Here is a 22,398-nt window from a genome sequence, read left to right as displayed (position 1 = left end):
GAAGATGATCGATCTGATGAAGAAAGAAACCGGTTTCTCAAGCAAACATTTCTAGCATGTTGGGACTTCACAGAGTTGAGAGACAGTTCCTATTTTTAGATCACTTCCTCTTTTAAAGACTTCAAACTCCTGTTAGGAGTGAAGACTGATTTCAGATTAATAGATAGTGAGAGACATCATCAGTCACCGGGAAAACAGTTTTAACCCCTTTATGCTTGAATTTCTATTTATAACAAAAATATTCCACAAATGTAACATGAAACAGAACATATGTGTAGTTTTTATTGCTAAACTGTGACTTTATTTCTCGTTTTAGATCCAGTCTCAGTGATGGTTGATGTCCATCAGAGAAAAAGTCCAACTGAGAGAAATGCTGCGTTCATGTGCTGCTGGAATGATGGAAAAATGAACGTCTGACTCTGAAAACACACATGAACAAATCTTCCAGCAGCTCATGAATGCAGAGAGACTTTCTGCTCCTAAACAGAGATTTGTGTGTGTAGAGCGCCATCTATGGAGAGACTCCAGAACTACAGGAACAAGCCCAAAAAAGGAGAATTTAAGCTATTTCAGAGATTAAAACTGATTTAGTAGATAAAGACAATCATGATCACTTCACACAATTACAAAAATATTAATAACTAGTTGAGTTTTATACAGACTAAAGAGCTTTCATACAGTCCAGATTTAAATGGTTTTAGGAGAGTGAGAAGAATTGTAAATATGTTTTTGTCAGAGATAAACAATAAATAAATTCATTCTCAATTCAAATAATTCAGTAACTGAAGATTATAATACAATTTGAAAGGTATATCAAAGAAACTCCAGAAGCTTTCTACATTTATACATATTTCTGAGTTAAAACATGATCCAAAAATGTGAAATTGTATCTTTAAAGAAATGACTGTTAATGTTTGTGGTTTTCCTGTGAAAACATTCGTTTATTTTTGTCAATACTGAAATATCCAAATAATGTTACTCTGATTACCCGGAGACCTTTTAACACGTTAGAGTTTATTCACCAAAGCTTCTCATGTTTTCTCTCACTAGATGTCACTAAAACTCCATGTTCCAACTTGAATCAGATTTGATTCTATTTTCTCTGGAAAAACAAAAGTCATTAAGTCATAAAACGCGTTTTAACTCTTTATCTCATTGAGGTTTGGGGGTTCTGACCTGTACTGACTTTAATCAGATTCTTCTTAAGATTCCAGTTTATTAAATATTGTATCTTGTGCTGAAGGAGCTCTCTTAAATAATTTAGAATCAAATCAACTTTATTTCTAAAGTACCTTAACGCAGCCAAACTGCTATACAAAGTGCTGTACAATAAACACACCAAGAACAGTAATAGATAAAATATAATCAAAAAGATGTAAAATATAAGAATGTATTGAAGAAGAAAGGTTATTCTATTCACTGGAGGCTAGAACACAGAATGCATACATACTATTAAATCTGGGTACAAGAAAATAAACCTGAGCAGTGTGATGGAGGTTGTACTGTCAGCTGAATGGGACTAGATACTGTTATGAATATGGAGGGAAATTAGGAGGAATTCATTTAAGAAGAGTTAGATGAGACAGTTCTTCTTTAATAGTCCTGGTACATCTCCTGTCCGTCCCTGGATAGAATCTCTCCCTCATGTGGAGATCTCTGAGGTTTCTGCTTTTTTCCTGAATCAGGTTTTTTTCTTTTTTAGGAGTTTATCCTTACCGGGAGGGAAAGTCTAAGGACAGGGATAACCAGTTTATTTAGTACATTTAGTTTAGCAATTAGCTGGTTTTTATAATTTATAACCAACCTTCTGCTTCTGTAGAATTACTTGAATGAGTATGAGGTCAAATCAGGATCAGCTTAAAGTGAATGAATGAATAAATGGTTTATTTTAGGCAATCAGGTTATAATACATGAAATAACATATCACTTAATGGATCACAAGTAGATCACTTGAAAGGGAGTGGAAGGAAGCGAACTTATATAATCCCACCCCGACTCGACCATTTTATCTGAATGAATTATCAATATCCGGTTCAGGACTTAAAATCAAATATTAATAGAAGTTGAAAAGAAAACGATCAGGAATTTGAGCTAAACAGTGCTACATCACAGCAACTTTAAAAGACTTTAAAAGTTGAGGAGAGCTGGAGACACATGTCTGCTCGTGACCCGGAACCAGTTGAATGAAAAAACAAATTGAAAATTTGAAAAACAGAGATTGTAAGTTTGTAAAAAAGGAAAATAAAAAAAAAAATGTTTTTTTTATTTGCAAAAACCCTAAAAATATGAACTAAATCTGCAAAATTTGAAAAAAAAATTGTGGAACCTTAAAAAAAAAACTCTATAAATGTAAAAGTCACCAACTGAAAATAATAGTAAAAGCTGCTGTTTTGAATTTTCAAAATTTTTATGTATTTATTTATTATTGCTTTTTCAAATCTTTAATCCTAAATTCCCAGTTTCAATTCTGATTTTTGAGTTTTTTCTGCCAAGTTGATCCTAATTTTACAGGTGGGCGGGGCTTTGAGCTGATCAGTGAAAACTCAAAAACCAGAATTGAAACTCTAAACTGAGGATTGAAAGTAAAGACTCAGAAGAGAGAAAAAAAAAATATTGAAAATTCAAAACAGCAGCTGTTACTAATGGATACATTATTTTTGGTTATTTTTACATTTATTTATTTATTTATTTTTTAATTCAAGTTTTCAGTATTTTTTTTCAAAATGTATTTAAAGTTTTCATTTTTTTTCAAATTAAATTTTTTTTTTTCAAATTTAAATTTTTTTTCTTTTAAGTTTACAAGATTTGTTTCAAGTTTTCAGCTTTTTTCAAACGTGTTTTTTAATTTACAATGTCTTGTTTTCAAATGTTGAAAACATGTTTTAGTTACATTGTCTATTTTTCAAGTTTTCAATTTGAACTTCTGGAATAAGACTGCGCAGCTGCGCGGCAGAATCCTGCAGCTCTGAGTCTCACCCGTCATAACGATAATCAAAAGTCTCATTCTTGCGTCTTCTGGGAAGATATATCCGTCACATGTGGTTAAATGAAGGTTAACTACGGCCCTTTAACCAGCTAACAGAACAGCTGATTAGCATAGCGGAGTAAACAAGGCGGCCATCTTTACTGTGAAATAAAGGATAATTAGCAGAAGTGATGGAGTGGGCGGAGCTCTGCTCTCATTCCACTGCAGGTTCTGTGTTTCTCTCCGAGTTCAGAAGATCACCGTCAGGATTCTGATGATTGTTGGAACCTCTGGAACTTTGGTTTGAACCTTTTTGATTTTCTCCATCTTAATGTCCTCCTTCAACTTTAACTCCTCCTTCATCTTTGACTCCTCCTTCATCTTTGACTCCTCCTTCATCTTTGTCTCCTCCTTCATCTTTAACTCCTGCAGAGACAGAGATGAGAGTTTGATGATGATGATGATGAAGACCAGAATGTTCTCCTCTTCCTCATCAGAGCAGCTGCTTCCTGCAGAGTCTCATCAACAACATCTTCAGAAAACACGTCTGATCTGAGACCTTTCACTCTGACATACATTCACTCTCAATGCTCACCTGGAGGAGACACCTGCAGATTGATGGTGGAGCTCGAGTACATAATACTCAATGGATAATCCTCTCGGTCTACTCTACACTGGTATGTTCCAGAGTCTTCAATCCTCACGTTCTTCAGAACCACAGACAGATCTCCATCCTTCATCTGAGGGTCCAGCAGAAACACTCGGTTCTGGAAAGATTCATGCTGATTGTCTAGAACAACACTGTGACTCCTGTAGAAAAACACGTATGTATTCCAGTCCTGGTCCATTTTCCTCCAATATAAATGGAATTCTCCGTTGATGTTCATATTTCCACATCTCAGAGTGACGTTCTCCCCAGGTTCAGCAGTGATGTTCAGCTCTGCATCAGAAGAACCAGACATGGAGACCTGATTAGCAACGGTTTAGTGGAAATCTTTAAAAGGCCCTACCATGATTTTCTTCAGTCTTTCAGAGTAAACTATATCCATTTAATTACCTTTGGAATACTAAAAAAGCAAATTATTTATGAAATATGAGTCATTTTTGTCGACTGTTTTAATACACAAAAGTAAAACGAGTTAATCTCTGAGGCTCCACCTTTCGCTCCCATTTCATGAAATCATCGTTGAGCCGGCCCCCCCGAACCTACGCAGCATGATCAAACTTTATAACAAAACCACGTGACTAAAGATGTCCAGCAGCTACACGGTCGGGTCAAAACAGAAGAGAAAGATGGATGATCTGCGGTCTGTTAATGCTTGCCAGGATTTTTCACTTGTTCAAATTTTGTATTTTGCTGATGGATTTTGATCGTCTGTATGAAGGCCAGATTGAACACTTTCTACTGCAGCTTTGGTACCGCGGAGGAATCCTGCATGACAGGTACACACGCGATAAGAGTTTGTGACATGTAGATTGTAGAATCAATGTGGATCACGTAAAAAGTTGTTTTATTGAGCATGAATTCATCCGACCACATTATAATGAATTTGATTGACCATCTAATGCTCCACGTTTGTCACAGATCGCCTCATTTCTACCGTGTTTACGTAACGTGACTATCGGGTACGATGGCCGTTTTGGTTCAGTTGTTCCGCTCTCGGTTTGTTTTGTATTCAGACTGAGGAATCTCAGAGCGAACAGAAGTTCAGTCTGATCAAACTGAACCAAAGACGGGTCTGAGAGCGGTTCCTGGTACAGGAAGGTTGTCATCTCCTGCCACAGCTCTGTGGAGAACGTGGGTGTGTTTTTGTTCTAGTCTGGGGGCGGACCTTGTAGCTCTTCCTGGAGGGAGCTGTGGGCATTGATCTTAGGTCAGCACGTTTCCACCCGCCCGTTTTCGTGGGTATGGGAGGGGCTGCTGCAGACAGAGCAGGTTTTTAGAGGATTACTCTTAAATGCATGAATGAATCAAAATACCACTTTAGGGTTCTTTATAGGGAGGAATGATCAGTAAAATGCATTTAAAACCTCAAGAAGTAGAATTTTCATGGTAGGGCCTCTTTAACAGAAATAACCTGATCTCTCATCATCCACGTCTTTCATTACAAGTTTAAAAAAATCATTCGACATTACCCAGTCAAACATCGAGCAGAGACTTTGACACGTTAAAATAAAGGAGCTGGACAAAATTTTGAGGTGTAAATTGTGTTAGGTGAGATTCAAACGATGCTGGGGTGGGGAATTGGTGAGAGATCAGAGGATAAAGATCAGCATGCTCTCCTCTTCCTCATCAAAGCATCAACAACATCTTCAGAAAACATGTCTGATCTGAGACCTTTCACTCTGACATACATTCACTCTCAATGCTCACCTGGAGGAGACACCTCCAGTTTAACGGAGGAGGGCGAGTACCCAAAACTCAATGGATCATCTTTATTTAGGATTAAACACAGGTATGTTCCAGTGTCTTCAATCGTCACGTTCTTCAGAACCACAGACAGATCTCCATTCTTCATCTGAGGGTCCTTCAGAAACACTCGGTTCTGGAAAGATTCATGCTGATTGTCTAGAACAACACTGTGATTCCTGTAGATAAACACATCTCCAATCCTCGGCAGGTCACGTCTGACCCACTTAAAAACTGGATCCTGCTTGATGTTTGTATCTTCACATCTCAGAACGACGGTCTCTCCAGCTTCAGCTGTTACGGTCTTCATATCTGCATCAGAAGATCAGAGATCAGAGAGGTTACAGAGGACTCTGTACTGTAACTGGACAGGAACTAGAACAATTGCATTAATTGTAATCATGCAGCAGTGCATTCTGGGTAGTGAAGCTGTTTGCTGAAGGTCAAAATAGATGAAGATGTTGAAGTTGATCCAGACATGAAGAGAAAATGAGAAGAACAACAAAGATGCAGAAACTGATCAACCAGCAGCTTTGGTCTTCAACCGGACCACCAGGAGCTTCTCCAACATGTTTGGGTAACACATTCTTACTCCTGACTCGTCACTTATCGACGCTTGGTAAAAACGTGAAGCTTTGGGGGTACCCTGCTGTCAAAATGTGACGAGCTGGTCCAATTAGATCACGGCACCGGACGCGCAACCGCAGACCCGCAGCTGAAGTGGGACCTGACCCGGAGCAGGTCGATGCGTCCCCTTTTGATGCGCTGGCTGATGAATCACATCTCCCAGCCTCCGGGTCTCCTCATGGGACGTATACCTGGTACCGGAGTTGGTGCCGGACGTGCAAGGGTCCCGGTCCCGGACACCCGGACCCTTGATTTATTGGGCCCTGATTTGGAACCCCCCGATGAGTCTTCTTGGGTAGCGCTGGCAGCTCTCACTTTTTTTTCTCTCACGGTCAGAGACTTCTGTAAAGCTAGAACGTGATCACAGTCCAACTAGTTCCGGTCCAGAACACGGAACTGAGAGATCCCGAAACGCTAATTCTCAACGATAGAAATAACGTTCTGCCTCATAAACTAGAAAAAAAATGTTTATTTTTAGTGAAAAACAGAACGAGTGATGCTTTCTAACTAAATGAGGAAAAACAATAAATAATTGTTTTTTTTTAAATCTTATTTTAATAATCTAAACGACTAAAAATAAAAGCATGCATCAGCTCCTCTGCTGGCAAGAGAGAGAATGGGCGGACTCTGGCAATGTTTTTGATGATGAAAAAATGGACTTCACGACATTTTTAATGTGTGGAATAAAATTCAGCTCAGAGTCTAAAAGAACACAAAGTTTCTCACACATTGAGAAGGAATAAAATTATTGAGTTTGGGTAAAATCCACTCTTGTCTTTAGGACTTTTTCCAAGGTGTCTTTGGATTTGGTTTGAGTGTTTTGGTTTTTAATGGAGCTACTAGATTGATGGCAGACTTCAGTCTGTCGTTAAAATCATCAATCAGAGAATCGCAGGACACTGGTAAAATCTGAGCAGGAGTTTGGTTTAAAATGTCTATAAAATTTGCTGCCACTTCAGGAGTTATATATCATTTCGTCACAGTTCTCACTGAGGCCTCCTGATGGATAAAACCAGTCACCTTAAAAAAGACACAAAAATGGTCTGACACAGCCAAGTCAACAACAGAGGACATGCCAGCGGACAGGCCGTAGTGATGACCAAGTCCAGGGTGTGTCCTCTGTTGTGAGTAGGTTGTGCCACATGTTGGGTAAAATCCAAACTGTTTAAAATATTTAAAAACTCATATGGATCATGACTTTTGTCAAGATGGAGATTAAAATCTCCAGTCAATAAAATCCTATTATGTCTTAAAAGAATGATAGATAAAAACTCAGAAAATTATTGCCAAAAACATGAACAGGAAAGCATGATGCGTGACTGTGTATGGTTGTGATATCTGTACTGGAATAGAAGATATTGATAAGGAGGTGTTGTGAGTGCTTTGGTCGAACCGTCAGCTCGAAGTTGTAGTGCAGGAGTGAAGGGTGAGTCCCATATTCAAAACTCTGTTTCCCGCCGTTTTGAGCTGATTTCAGACTTTTACTCACGTTGTGACTTGGTGGAACAGACCAGAACGAGGAACAGAACCGAGCCGAGGATCCACATCGTTTCGTCCAGGAGGACCTGCTGCTGTGATGTGAAGTTCTGGATCGAGGCTTCGCCGCACGTGCTGAGCAGGGAGTATGGCAAGCAAAAGAGGTCAAAAATTTGTACGAAAAGCGGCGTAAAGAACGGCGTGGTGGCCATCAAAAAAATCTTCTTCTTTTTTTTTTTTTACAGTACGTATAAAAGTAGCACGTAATTTACATAGAAATGTATTTTTTTTTTAATCACTTTTTATAACCATCAAATTACCAAGCAAACATGCCTGGAGCTCCAGGATTTTTTTCTGACGTCCCTTAGCAGTTGTCAAGTGACTGTAAGGACTTGCTCATTTGTTTTAGGCAAAGTGACATTTCTAAGAAGGAAAGTTATTGGAACCCACATTCATATGATGCTACTCAATACCAGATTTCAGTTTATTGTCTTGTTAATAGATTACACTTCTAACTGTGTTAACCTTTAAAGTCTGAAGAAAGTGCAACATGCTATTACTGTTCAAGTGGCTGAGTTTTAAATATCTTCAGGCTTACTCCAACACCTGAGACTCAACTTATGTCCGAATTCCTTCCCCACTCACCATTTTCTGGTGCTGCCCGATTCTACAATTTAAAAAGTGCACTAGAAATTTCCCAGAAGTCTAGATCTAGAAGTGGCTCTCACCAAGGAAGTGCCAAGCCACCCTCCGGAGGAAACTTATTTTAGCTGCTTGTAGCTCAAAACCTCTTCATGAATAACAATACTAGAGATCAAGTTGTGTTGCCCGGATTGGCGTCACCGGGGCCCCACCCTGGAGCCAGGTCTGGGTTTGTGGCTTGGTGGCTGGGGCTCCTCCCATGGGCCTCAGTCGGGTCCAACCCAAAGGAGCAATGTGGGATTACTCTCCAGTGGGCCCACCACCTGCAGGAGAACTCTGAAGGGGCTGGTGAAATGTGGTTTGGGTGGCAGTCGAGGGCGAGTGCCCCGGCGGCCCAAACCCCGGTCATGGAATTTGGCTTTTGGGACATAGAACGTCACCTCTCTGGGAGTGAAGGAGCCTGAGCTTGAGAGATACAGACTAGATATAGTTGGGCTCACCTCCACACGCAGCCTGGGCTCTGAAACTCAGTCCTTTGAGAAAGGTTGGACTCTACCATTCTGGAGTTGCCCATGGTGAGAGTCGACAGCCGGGTTGGGCTTACTCGTGAGCCCCCAGCTCAGCCGCCAAGTGTTGGAGTTCACACCGGTGGACGAGAGGGTTGTTTTACCTCCGCCTTCGGGTTGGGGACAAGTCTTTTACTGTGGTTTCAGCTTACAGGCCAAACAGCAGAATCAATTCAGGCTCTTGTGAATCAGATAGTTTCTGGAAACTATAACGATACCCAGCCCTAGCTATCTCTCCGAATGAGACCGGGCTTTCCCCAAAACATGCTCCAATTGTCCATGAAATCAAGGCTGTTTTCTGGGCACCATCTAGCTAACCAGTGGTTAAATGATGAAAAGTGGCTGTACATTTCGTTATTGACTAGGTTCGACTAGAGGACCAGAGAAACTTACTGTGTCTGACATCGACTTAGCAAGTTTACATACAGATTCTATGTTTAATTTCCCGAAGGGTGTCATTACCGCCTGCGCGAATCACGACTCGATGGAACCTGGACTTACTCTGGGCTAACATCCTATGGTTTCCTTTGATGTCACCAACTGCCCTGTGTGTAACTTCAGAGGAGTCAATCAGCAGAGTTTTCGGTTCAGCGGGTGTGTCGCTGAGGGGAGAGAATCTTTTACACACGAGAATCTTCGGGTAATCTAAGTTTTTGCGTTTAGCACTATGCTTCATTCCCACCGGTACAAATCCATCCTGGCTAATCCCTCACTGCTGGAGGGGTGCCGGGATGCTAGCTGTGTTAGCCTTGGCAGCACGTCCCGTGATACGCGTAACCACCTGGATAGTTGGCTTAGCTTCCACTGTGCGGGGCCGCACTTCTAACTGCTCTAGCCTGGCCTCCAAGTCCAAGAGATTACACTTAGCACATCTATCACTATCCCAACTATAGGAGGCAGGATCTTCGCTCAACATATGGCACACGGAGCAGAGAAGAGCGCAGAAAGCAGAAGAGGTAGAAGCCATTGCTAAATGCTAAGGTATGGCTAGCAGAGGGAATGACGTCACGACAAGATCTCCAAGATTTTCAACAGGAAAAATGTTGAAATTGTTTCTTTATGTTAATTTTCTTTAACCTCAGCCTTCTGCAGTGTATGCAGCTCCATTGGAAGCCTTTTTTCTTTCTTCTCTTTTTTAGTCTTAGTAAGTTTAGGTGAGGCTGCTGGGACCAGATTCCTGTGTGAACACACAAACCCAAATATGACAAACTTCACTGTTTTCTATTCTAAACTCAGGTTACATTCAGGTATTGCACCGAGACGCTTTGACGTTGGTCGGCTGTTGGATGGGTAACACTGTTAGGAACTCCAGCTCATGCTGTGGAAACAAGAAAACATGAAGCAGACGGAGCAGCATCAATAAAAAATAAAGAAACTTACCCACTTTACTCTCACGCTCTAAAACTCAATCCTTCAAAGAAAAACAAGAGCAGGAGCTCTGAGAGGAATGTGTTGACGGAGGAGGAAGTCCTTCGGAGGGGGGGAGTGAAAAATAAGCAGCCGTCCAGGAATTCCAGTGAAATTGCTTCACTTCCTCTGACAGTGAAAGTTAATGGAGAAGATATGAAGATTTGAATGTTTCAGCAGCAGCCTGCTGAAAAAAGTTATGTCAACTTTCCTGTGAAAAACTGATGACTTTCAGGAGTTGATGGTTCTTGAAACTTTACATCAGCCTGTGGAGTTCTTGTTTTTCTGAGGACACATCCTGGTCCCGAGAGGCATATCCATTACTTCATATAAAAACATTTTATGCTTTACAAAACTTTGAGTCTCACGGAAAATCTCTAATCAGAAACAGACAGACTCATGGTGAAGGACAGTTTTCAATCTGCAGGAATTTAAACTCATCCACAGAAAGAAATGTCTTTTTATACATGATTTTTACTTGGAAAGAACATTAAATTTGAAGGAACAAAACAGAATTCTACCCACATGGACCAGCATCAATAAAAGATAAAGAAAGTTACCCACTATACTCTCTAAAGCTCAAACCTTCAAGGAAAAATAAGAGCAGAATTACAGAATGAAAAAAAAATATCTTGGAGGTTTATGTAACTTTGCTAAGATGGAATATTTTGTAGAAGAGACACTGAGTGAAAAAAAAAATCAACCAATCAATAAAAAAGCATTTCAAATTACACTGTAAAAAAGTCCAGAACTTTGTGAGGGTCTCAAGACCCGCTTTTGCAGCAAACCAGCTGTGGTTTTACCAATAGTGGCCTCTGTTAGTGATTTATGTGGATCTTAATTCATCCAAATTGATTGATGGACCCGTAATTTGCGAAGTTTGAGGAGAAAAAAAAGACGTTGACATTTGGAGAAAATGTTTTTGTTGAGTTGAGATGGAAGGACCATGATGGAAGAGAGAAACCATTTCTGTGTTTTTGTTATGTTTAAGTCCAAGCTGTGTTTCCTGCACCAGAGTGAGAAAGAGTCCAGTTCGCTCTGCAGCAGTCCCACGGTGTTGGTGGTGTCCATGAGTACTGTGTCATCAGAGTACTTGAAGTATGTTATACTGGGGGTAGTGCTCCTGCAGTCATTTGTGTACAGAGTGAAGAGAAGTGGTGAGATCACAGAGTTTTGGGGGGATCCAGTGGATATAGTCCTATTAGTGCTGAGATGACCGTTGATCCCTCTGGTCCCTCATTGTGAGGAATGATAGAACCCAGAGGATCAAGTGGGGGTGACATTCATAAAACCAGGTAATTTGGAGGTCCAAGAAGACAAAGAATCTGAGTGGGAATCAATCCCATTTTATAGAATAAAACCCAAAATCATCTTTGTGGGCAAAATGCTTTACATCAACAACAAAACAGGCAAAAACTAGATTGGAAATGGTCAACAGCCAATCAGGACGTAGAACACCATATATTGTTAAAAAATAGAAAAAATAGTAACAAAGATGACCAGCAGAGGGAGACAGAGGGACACCAGGACAGACAGCAGGAACTCTGGAATATCTTTGTTGACATTCTCCCTCCAGGAAGAACCGTTGGCTGACAGGGGGAGGAGCTACACTCGGAGGTGTTCCTGGGCGGAGCTTCTCTGTCATCCAGTTTTCATGAGCTGGTCTCTCCAGACTCTGCATGCAGATGCTTTCATGGTGACCGTGTCCGAGTGGACGCTGCAGATGGGTTCCAGACTCTTCCGTCTGCTGCTGTGGACCATCAGCTTCTCTGTGAAGGTCTCAGCAGGTGAGTCTCACCTGTTCACTGACACAACAGCATGAAGGCTGGAGTTCACATCCTGTGTTCCTTTCTTGCAGAACTGAAGAACATCACGGCAGAACCGGGTCAGAACGTCACTCTGACATGTCGACTGTCAGACCAGAACCAGGTTCTGGTTCTAGAGTGGAGCAGAACGGACCTGCAGGAGGACGAATATGTGTTTCTGTACAGAGACGACAAAAGTGACTCAGATCATCAGCATAAATCTTTCAGGAACCGAGTGTTTCTGAAGGACAGTCGGATGGGGGATGGAGATCTGTCTGTGGTTCTGAAGAACGCGACGACTGATGACAACGGAACGTACCAGAGTAGAGTCGAAGGAAATGGAAGAACCAGGAGGTCTGTTTTAGATTCACCTCCCATCTGCACCATTCACCTGTTGGTGATTCTTCCAGGTGAGCAGCGAGAGTGTCTATGTGGATTAGAGTGAAGCAGCTTCTGCTGTCATCATCAACCTATGTTCTGTCACTGCAGGTAAAAAAGATGAAGGAAAAAACAAAGATGGAGGAGGAAACAAAGATGAAGGAGGAAACAAAGATGAAGAAGGAAGCAAAGATGGAGGAGACAAGGATGAAGGAGGAAACAAAGATGGAGGAGACAAAGATGAAGGAGGAAACAAAGATGGAGGAGACAAAGATGAAGGAGGAAACAACGATGGAGGAGGAGACAAAGATGGAGGAGGAAACAACGATGGAGGAGGAGACAAAGATGGAGGAGGAAACAGGACGCAGGAAGTCCGTCAGGATCCTCCTTTGTCGGTTCTTCTGGCAGTGCTGGTTCCTGTTGCTTTCCTTGCTCTTCTTCTCACTGTTCTTCTTCTCCTCCTCTTGATCTCAAAGAGGAAATCAGCTCCTCGTTCCACCGGATCCAGGCTCCAGCCGGAACCGGAGCTCCGCCCTCTCAGCAGAGAAGGCGGAGCGGCTCTGGACACGTCAGACACTGAGCTTCTTCCACGCTCTCAGAAGAGCAGCATGGTGTGTGTGTCCGCCGACAGCGTCACGCTCTTTTAGCTTTTCTGTCGGACTCCAGGCTCTGCTCCTCCAGAGTCTGTGGGAATCTCAGATCGCTGAAGACTCGGTTCTTCACAGACAGTTCCTCGTGGAGCAGATGAAGCTTCTGTCAGGATGCTCCGAGTGCAGAAGAAACATGCAAATGAAGAGCAACAGCCACAGGCAGAACTTCCTCCTTTCTATCCTTGTATGTAAATGAGCTGAAATAAACCTGCACAATGTCTGAAAGGATCTTTTCTCTCTTATGTTCAACCAGAACCATTCTTATGGAAAACATGGTTCAAATGTGAGCAGGAAGCAGCTTTAAAGTTCAGACTTCAGACACCTGTTCAGGTGTGATCCAAACACAGATACCTGGAAAACATGCAGACACAGCATCCTTTGAGGCCTGGAGTTCCTGATTTAGACCATAGCATGCAAAGTCTTTAGATATCAAAGCGGCATCAGCTCCAGGAACTGAGTTCTCTGTGTCTGTAATGGGACTTTGGATGAAAACAACAACAAGAAACAGGAAGTTTTTCTCCTTCAGACCAGAAACAACAGATCAGAGATCAGAGTCAAATAAAGCTACAGTGGTGTTGTTTGGTCTGCAGGTGCTACCAGGCCCCGCCCTCACTGACTGAACGGCTCTACCAGGCCCCGCCCTCAATGACTGAACGGCTCTACCAGACCCTCCCCCCTTTGCCATACTGGTCAGAGCTACATGTAACAAATTAATTAAAAAAAACACTTATTTCAAAATGGCTGCTTTGTTGTTGGTTTATCTCCATAGCAACCATTTCCTTTTTAGGTTGTCTGGGCATGACGAACAGATCTACATCATTTTTGGACAAATCAGTGAAATTAAAATTTTTGATTTCCTTTTTTGTTAACCATGCCCACATTCTTAAAATAGTCATATAGTATATTGTATGTTCTATTCAACTTGATCCAATGATTTATGTATCAAATATTCATGATATTTCAGTAAAAAATAAAAACTCATAATGCTAACACTTTTTAAAATCTACAAACTTTAAAACCAACATTATTGTCAAAAAGCTTTACAATGATGTTTCTAGGATTTAGGTTAGATAGATATTCTGAGGAAGAGTTTCAACTTATAGCATGTTACTTGTGAGCGATAGATTCCTCCAACAGTTTGGGTTCTGCTCCTCACCAGTCTTCCTTCAAATCCTCAGATCTTGAATGAATTCCACTTTACTTCCATCAGAAACAGGATCTTGGATCTAGGACCAATAGTCCAGTCCTTCTGCTCCTTGATCCAGTTCAGATGTTTCCTCTGTTGCATTTATGCAGAGAGACTTTATATAACATCATATTTTATCCCAGATGAGTTTAGAAAAAAGTTGTCTCTGCTGTAAAAATGAACTCTATATCGACTCCATTGTGCAAAAAAGACTAATTGAAGAATTTAATTTGAAATTAAGATTTCATGGACCAAACAAAAAAAAACAAAATACTGAAATCAAACACAAATAAAAGAAAATTTCAACAAAAAAAATTAAAGTAGAAATTTTTGGTAACAAATAGAGACTCAGAATTGATGCTCTGTGGTTCCAGATGTGATGATGTCATCATAGTCATCAGCCAATCCCTGCTCAGCATGTGAGTGCTGGGTCATCACCATGGAGACAGACGGGCCACTTCCTGCAGACAGAACAGTTTAGACAGAAACTGAAGATGATTGATCAAATGTGATTGATTGATTTCTGTTACCTGAGGCTCTTTGTGGACATAAAGACACCAGAAGGAGAGTGGAGATGATGAACGGACTGATCACCACCAGGTGGAGACACACTCTCAACACAAGAGGAAGAGGAGCTGAGACAGGGGGCGGGGCTTCTGTGGTGGGCGGGGCTTCTGTGGGTCTCTCTGCAGAGAGAATCCCACCTGGTCAGGTGACTGCATGGAGGAAATCCATGGTGAGATGACAGTGAAGCTCCTCACCTGAGACAGAGATCCAGCTGGATGGAGACTCTCCATGATCCCTGATGTGACACTTGTAGAGACCTTCATCAGACCTGGAAACATGCTGGAGGGTCATGTGACCTGTAGGCTCAGTCCTGATGAGGGAGCCATCTTTATAGAAAGCAGCTGAGGGGTTGGAGGGAGGGGTCTTTGATTGACAGCTCAGAGTGAGGTCATGACCCTCCATCACAGGGAGGACAGGACTCTGCAGGATCACTGATCCACCTCAACACAGAGACAAAGCATTTCATCCATCTGCACACAGCTGCAGCAACACTAACTCCACAGTCTGATCTTACCAGAGACACTGATGTTAACCACCATGCTGCTGGCTCCTCCCCCTCTGGACTCACACCAGTACACACCACTTTCTGCTTCACACATGTAACTGATGTTACAGGACAAACCATCTGCTGATCCCCACTCAGATCCACACTGACTCCTGGTTTCTCCTGAGATGTTCCTCCTCAGAGTCCATCCTGCAGAGCTGTCGTCCTCACAGTTCAGAATCACTGATTCTCCTTCAAAGAACTGAGATCTGCTGGGACTCACAGTCACACCAACTACAACAACAAAGTAAAGACACACAGAGTGTTGCTGCTTTCTTGGACACAAACACAGAGAGTCCGACTGACTGAGGAAGTGGACTAACTTTGGTTTGTTGTGCAGCACAGCAGGGAGCTCAGAGCTGCAGAGAAATGACACTCAGCTTAGTTGGAGCTTTGATGAACGCTCTGCTGTGGGAAGCAGCATCTGTCAACGTTTACACACCAACACACATCCAGCAGACGGGACTCACCCAGCAGCATCTGGACAGATGTTCCCTCCATTCTTCAGACCAACAGCAGTTTGACAGACAGAAACATCAATCCGCTTCTTCTTTTAGGATGATTGTCTGTGTGACTGTTCACTTTTCTCTGCAGCATCAACCAGGAAACTCTCAGACAGGAAGAGACCTGACTAACCACAAACATTAGGTGTTAATTAAAAATACTGACAGAGACGCTGAAGACAAAACAGATATGACTGTCTCTCTTCATGATAAGTTTAAACCAGAATTCATCGACTCTAAAGTTTCCTTCCCACTTGTGCACGCGCAAACGTTCCATCCACAAACACGATAAACTTCTCTGAGAACTTTTTTTTAATAAAAACAAATTGTATTAGGGGGACTTTGAGTCACCCAGTAATGAAGGCGGACGTGGAGAGTGATGTGTGTTCTGTGAAACTATAAAGTATTATTGAAAAAAAAAAGAAAAAACCTGCATGTCTATGTGGGTGGGCGGGGTCACAGTCATAGCGTTGCGTGAATGGACCCTTTCCTTGCGACGCCATGGAGGAACAAAGATCATTGTGAGAAGAGATGATAACTCTTTTCAAATCTGAAAAATAAAAACTGGCAACAGATGAAGTGCGTTTTGTTGTCACAACCCGGAGTGCATCAGGTGGAACGTGTGCCCTGAGTTTACCTCATTTATCAATAGTATCAATATTACTGATCAGCTCTGAAGTCAAATAGATTCATACATTGATCGACAGTAAATATTCCTGCTAATAAAGTTTGAACATCGTTTATTCATGCTAATGTTTAAATCAAAAACAGTTTTACTGATCGTTTGATTATGTCGTATTTATCCGTCACATGTGGTTAAATGAAGGTTAACTACGGCGCTAAGCCAGCTAGCAGAACAGCTGATTAGCATAGCGGAGTAAACAAGGTGGCCATCTTTATTGTAAAATAAACAATAATTAACAGAAGTGACGGAGTGGGAGGAGCTCTGCTCTCATTCAAGAATCAGACTGCAGGTTCTGTGTTTGTTGTGTTTCTCTCTGAGTTCAGAAGATCACAGGATTCTGATGATTGTTGGAACCTCGGAACTTTGGTTTGAACCTTTTTGATTCTCTCCATCTTTGTCTCCTCCTTCATCTTTGTCTCCTTCAACTTTGACTCCTTCTTCATCTTTAACTTCTCCTCCATCTTCATCTCCTGCAGAGATCAGAGGTTGATGATGAGATGATGAAGATCAGAATGTTCTCCTCTTCCTCAATAGAGCAGCTGCTTCCTGCAGAGTCTCATCAACAACATCTTCAGAAAACACGTCTGATCTGAGACCTTTCACTCTGACATACATTCACTCTCAATGCTCACCTGGAGGAGACACCTGCAGGTAGATGGTGGAGATCAGATTCCATCCTCTATATGTACAATTTTCATGTTCTACGCTACACTCGTACTTCCCAAAATCTTCCATCACCACGTTCTTCAGAACCACAGACAGATCTCCATCCTTCATCTGACTGTCCTTCAGAAACACTCGGTTCATGAAAGAACAGAGATCAATAAGATCAACAAAGTTATTCCTGTAGATAAACACATCTCTGATCCTCTGAAGTTCAGGTTTTACCCACTTAAAAACTTGATCCTGCTTGATGTTTGTATCTTCACATCTCAGAGCGATGGTCCCTCCAGGTTCAGCTTCCATGAGCTTTATACCTGCATCAGAAGATCAGAGAGGTTACAGAGGACTCAGTTCTGTAACTGGACAGGAACTAGAAAACTTGCATTAATAATGCAGCAGTGCATTCTGGGTAGTGAAGCTGTTTGCTGAAGGTCTAAATAGATGAAGATGTTGAAGTTGATCCAGACATGAAGAGAAGAACAACAAAGATGCAGAAACTGATCAACCAGCAGCTTTGGTCTTCAACCGGACCACCAGGAGCTTCTCCAACATGTTTGGGAGGTCCGACCAGAACCAGCAGCAGATCTGTTGAACACGATTCAGTAGAACTTCACACTTTTTCTGTTTCAGAGACAATGCAACACTGTTGTCTGTAAAAGTCGGTCCGTCAAAAACCAGTTCTGGACTTCTAGACATCAAATATATTTGTGTATTATTTGACCTCTAATAACCTCACTACAACCTCCATTTTGGTTCAACATTTGAACGCCAGATAAACATTTTAATGAGATGTTTTACAGTAATGTCTAGAACCAGTGAAGGATTAGAAATGTTATTTGATTTGACATTTTCATGATTTTAACTTCTTAGAATCATTTATGTGGAAACACACTTTTAAGAAGAATCTTGAAATATGTGTATTTATTTATTTAAGTTTATTCAATGATTTCCATTTTCTCCTCAGGGAAATGATACTGTATTAGACGTGGAGGAAAACATTCTCCTGGTCACGTTCTGCACCGACACCGACGTGAATGAGACGTTTTCCAGCGTCACTTCAAGCGTCTTTCTCTACAATCATCCAGAGAAATCCCTGAAAGTCTGAGGAAGTTTGACAGCAGCTTTTCATTCCCGCGTTTCCACTCACAAACCTGCTGCTGCTGAACCACAAAACTCCGATTCCCGCCGTTTTCAGTAGATTTCAGACTTTTACTCACGTTGTGACACGGAGGAACCGACCAGAACGAAGAACAGAACCGGGCCGAGGAACCACATCGTTTCGTCCAGGAGGACCCGCTGCTGTGATGTGACGTTGTGACGTGGCATGTTGAACTCTGGTAGTGCAGCCCTTTATCACCGGCCATGTTCATATTTTGTAAGCGCAGAATTTCTAGGTGCAGCCAGGGGCCAAAGGATTTCATCTCTGCTCTTTGCAGATGATGTTGTTCTGTTGGCTTTAGTGCCATCCACCAGTATGGAGCCGCTGCACCGATCCATAATGGTGAAGAGATAGCTAAGCCAGAAATCAAAGCTCTCAATTTACCGGCTGATCTTCGTTCCAGTAATTACCTATGATCATGAGCTTTGGGTTGACCAAAAGAACGAGGTCTCGACTACAAGCTTCTAGTGTTAGAGAAAATAAAAACAACCTTTATTGGGCTAATTTAGCTTAAAAAGGGGGGTTTATGAAAATGACTTTGTTATGGAAACATGTAACAATGGACAATAATTAAATATTTGTTGTTTCTGCTGCATATTATTGGGAGGCACAGATTCTGGCAGGCTGGATCAGAAGCAACCCGACAGAACCCGTTCCCTTTCTCGTTTTACCTACAAGAGATAAAACAATCTGACATGACAGTCCCAGAAAAAAAAGTCTGTTGTATTCATCCACCTTCTTTTTTGGGACAAAACATGAGTGTTGCAAAACATATCAACGCCTTAGACTAGGGATACACATTCTGGCAGGGGGAACGTACCTTGGCACCACACCGACTGCAAAGCTGATCTCCATCCAGCCGGAGCAGCGTTCCGCCTCCAGTTCTTTTACCGGAACGCTGCTCCCACTTACTTCCACCCCTGATAACAACCCCTACGAGCTACAAAACCCGGGACAAAGGGAGGTTAGGTCAGACAGCGTGGGATGGCTGCAGAGGAAACGGTCTTCAAATCTTCTCCATCTCCAAATAAACTTTGCTGATTTAACCTCTTTGATTTTGATTCTTCTTCGAGAAAATAGAACTCGGGGAAACGTCCTGGGATGGAAAATCACGCCTCAACAGGCCCCTGTAAAAAAAGGACAAGGGCTTAATAATCATAATTAAAAGATCACTAACATTTTTCATAAGGAAAAAATATGGTTGGAGTGGGACTTTAAGCACTTCTTCTTTTAGAGTTAGGTCAAAACTGGTTTCTTGAATTCAGTTTGTTTTTTGTATAAAGAGTAAATCTAACATGATGACGTCTACAGTTTTAGTGAAGATGCTTAACCTACATAGTCAGAACTAATGACTCCAGACACATTTATTTGAACTTTCTTTCAGGCTGGTGTTGTTAAATTTGTAACAAACAATAACTTTATGTTTCTTAAACAAATGAGTCTTTGAGGTTTTTCAACAAGTTAAATGTTGAAATTGTTTCTCTAAATCAATTCTCTTTAACCTCAGCCTTCTCCAGTGCATTCAGCTCCATTGTGATCCTTTTTCTTGCTTCTCTTTTTCAGTCTCAGTGAGTTTAGTCGAGGCTGCTGGGACCAGATTCCTGAGTCAGGCCAACAGCTGACGAACACACAAACCCAAATACGTCAAACTTCACTGTTTTCTACTCTGAGCTCAGGTTACATGCAGGGAGGTGCTGTGATGGTGGTCGGCTGTTGGATGGTTAACACTGTTTTGAACTCCAGCTCATGCTGTTCACTTCTCTCTGGAGACGAGGAAACACGGAGCAGAGAAAAACGGAGAGGAAAACAGAGCTGCCGTCCAGGAGTTCCAGTGGAAACACCGACGTCTTGTTAGGGATGTGTCACCAATCTGTGTTTTACCTGGTTTGAGTTTGTGAGTTTAAGACACATTTATGGGTATCGTAAATATTTTATCAATACTACTCCTCTTACAAATACTGCTGCTCCTTCTGGTGTCTATTTTTACTGTGTGGAAACAAGGAATCTAAGAGGGAAAGGCCTCGCTGCAGCTGACTGTAGGGAGGGTGGAAGATGTGAATGTTACAGCAGCATTCTGAAAGAAGAAACAGAAAAAAGTTTTGTTTCCCTGAAAGAGAAAGGCACAAAGATGAACAAAAAGGAGAGTTTTAGTCAGCTTTCCTGTCAAAACCTGATCACTTTTAGGAGCTCGATGGTTTGTGAAACTTTACATCAGCCTGTGGAGTTTTTGTTTTTCTGAGGTCACACTCTGGCCCCGAGAGACATATCCATAACGTCATATTTTCAATTCCATCTCATCGACAGAAAGAAATGTGTTTTTATACATGATTTTTACTTGGAAAGAACATTACATTTACTGAAAGTGCTAATTTATTAATCCCTCACTTCTAGTAGGAACAAAAGATAATCTTCCGTCTTTTCTTTATTACGTCAGGTTTCACTAAAGAAACAAAAACACTTGAATGAAGGAATAAAACAGAATTCTACCCACATGGAGCAGCATCAATAAAACATAAATAAACTTTTAGAAGTACAGCAACACGTCTTGCTTTCTCTTTGCCTTTTCCTCTTTTCACAGCCACTCATGCTTCATCCCACCCTTTTTATTCAAATCTCTGCCAGTGTTTAGATAGTTATGGGTTTGAAAACAAAGATCTTGGAGGTTTATGTAAACTGAAATCATCTGAAGAGACACGGCACAGAGGTGGTAAAGGTCTCTCAAAATAAATAAATAAATACGCATTTGAAATTACACTGTAAAAAAGTCCAGAACTTTGTGAGGGTCTCAAGACCCGCTTTGGTAAAACCAATAGCGGTCTCTGTTAGTGATTTATATGGATATTAATTAATCCAAATCGGGGTTGGAGAATGAAATCTGAATGAATTTACAAAGACTATCACCTCTTTCTTCCTGTAGAATCAATGATCTGGTTCTGTGGGACAGTGGTGTGTACTGGTGTGAGTCCAAAGGGGGAGGAGCCAGCAGCATGGGGGTTAACATCAGTGTCTCTGGTAAGATCAGACTGTGGAGTTACACTTCCTCCTTCATCAAATAGGCAAATGATCACCTGCTCCTGATAATAATTATCCTCTGCAATTATCTTATTCTGAATATTTTTGACATAAATGGAACCCTATGATAAAAAGGCCTCAGACAGACTCTGCCTTCAGTGGCTCCTGGGTAAATTGACTTTGAGAACCCTGATTTTGATCCAGGACTGGAAGAGGAAGCAGATATTCCTTGAGAAAACCCACACATGAACGAGAACATACAAACTCCACACATTAAAGACCCAGCCGGTGATCTTTCAAATCAAAATAACTTTATTGCACTTCTCTAACTCATAGAAGACCAAATCTTCCTTCACATTTTCCCCTTCCACTATGCTAACATTTCAGACCATGGATGTTGTTGCTAATGTGCTTCATGTTCTCCAGGATGGTCCGAGGTCAGTCACTTCAGAAGAACCGCAAACAGAACACACGTGAAAAGTTCCTGACAGATAAGAACACTCGGGTCCAATGAAGTATCTGCACATTACTTCCAGGTTAGATGTTAGACCACTCAGTCATTTCTGGTTTGGAGAATTAATAACGGAGCAATGTCATTTACATGAAAAGGTCTTACTAGTCGTGTTCTGGAGCTTCCTAAAGACACTAGAAATGAAATCTGGATCCAGAAGCACATCAGGTGGACCGACCTTGCTCAGCTGTGTTGAGGACAAACATTATTGCACTTTTCATATCGGCCACAATAACAGAAACAAATGTGTCTCCAACAACCGACAGCAACCAGACACGGAGACCTTTATCTGATCAGAACACACTCTCTTGAAGATCAGAAGCAGCAGCAGGTTCACGTGAGAGAGGTTATTTTTGTGGGTAGAACTTTTTTCTAGAAAGTCTCTTTTTTACAAACACTGGACATCAAAACATCTGAGTTCATCCAAGCAGCTTCATCGGATTCACTAAATTATTGAACAGAAAGTATCACTGGTGGTTGTAGAGAGTCACATGACAGACGGTCGTCCACGTGTGGATCAGAACTGATCAGAACTACAGACTCAGTTCCAGATTGAGGAAAGGTCATGGGTTTAGTTGGAGTCTCAACTTCTCTGACACTCCCCTGTGACAGCTGGGATGTCTTCACTGAAAGAGGTTTCTG

At 41.6% G+C, this 22,398-nt stretch overlaps 2 protein-coding genes across 5 annotated transcripts; one reads left to right on the top strand and one right to left on the bottom strand.

Moving 5' to 3' along the window:
- Positions 1-2,794: 2,794 nt before the first annotated feature.
- Positions 2,795-10,221, bottom strand: LOC112139926 (V-set domain-containing T-cell activation inhibitor 1). 4 transcript variants are annotated; one of them, XM_024262784.2, is made up of 5 exons: positions 10,067-10,221; positions 7,492-7,613; positions 5,340-5,687; positions 3,561-3,905; positions 2,795-3,391 (listed from the first exon to the last, which is right to left on the bottom strand). In XM_024262784.2, exons 2-5 carry the CDS (start codon positions 7,547-7,549, stop codon positions 3,294-3,296), a joined length of 849 nt encoding a protein of 282 aa, XP_024118552.1. In that variant the 5' UTR covers positions 7,550-7,613; positions 10,067-10,221; the 3' UTR covers positions 2,795-3,293. The 4 variants fall into 4 exon arrangements, with proteins under 4 accessions (XP_024118552.1, XP_024118553.2, XP_024118554.2 ...); XM_024262785.2 differs by lacking the exon at positions 10,067-10,221 and having other exon boundaries at positions 2,795-3,373; positions 7,492-8,540; XM_024262786.2 differs by lacking the exon at positions 10,067-10,221 and having other exon boundaries at positions 2,795-3,355; positions 7,492-8,539.
- An 83-nt stretch (positions 10,222-10,304) lies between these two features.
- On the top strand, positions 10,305-13,650 carry LOC112139934. Its single transcript, XM_024262794.2, has 3 exons — positions 10,305-11,880; positions 11,952-12,308; positions 12,388-13,650. Exons 1-3 carry the CDS (start codon positions 11,589-11,591, stop codon positions 12,921-12,923), a joined length of 1,185 nt encoding a protein of 394 aa, XP_024118562.2. The 5' UTR covers positions 10,305-11,588; the 3' UTR covers positions 12,924-13,650.
- Positions 13,651-22,398: the final 8,748 nt, after the last annotated feature.

This window comes from Oryzias melastigma, linkage group LG18 (genome assembly GCF_002922805.2).
Source record: "Oryzias melastigma strain HK-1 linkage group LG18, ASM292280v2, whole genome shotgun sequence".
Lineage (NCBI taxonomy): Eukaryota > Metazoa > Chordata > Actinopteri > Beloniformes > Adrianichthyidae > Oryzias > Oryzias melastigma.
Note: the sequence above shows the minus strand (reverse complement) of the source record. Positions and strands in the feature narration are given on the sequence as shown.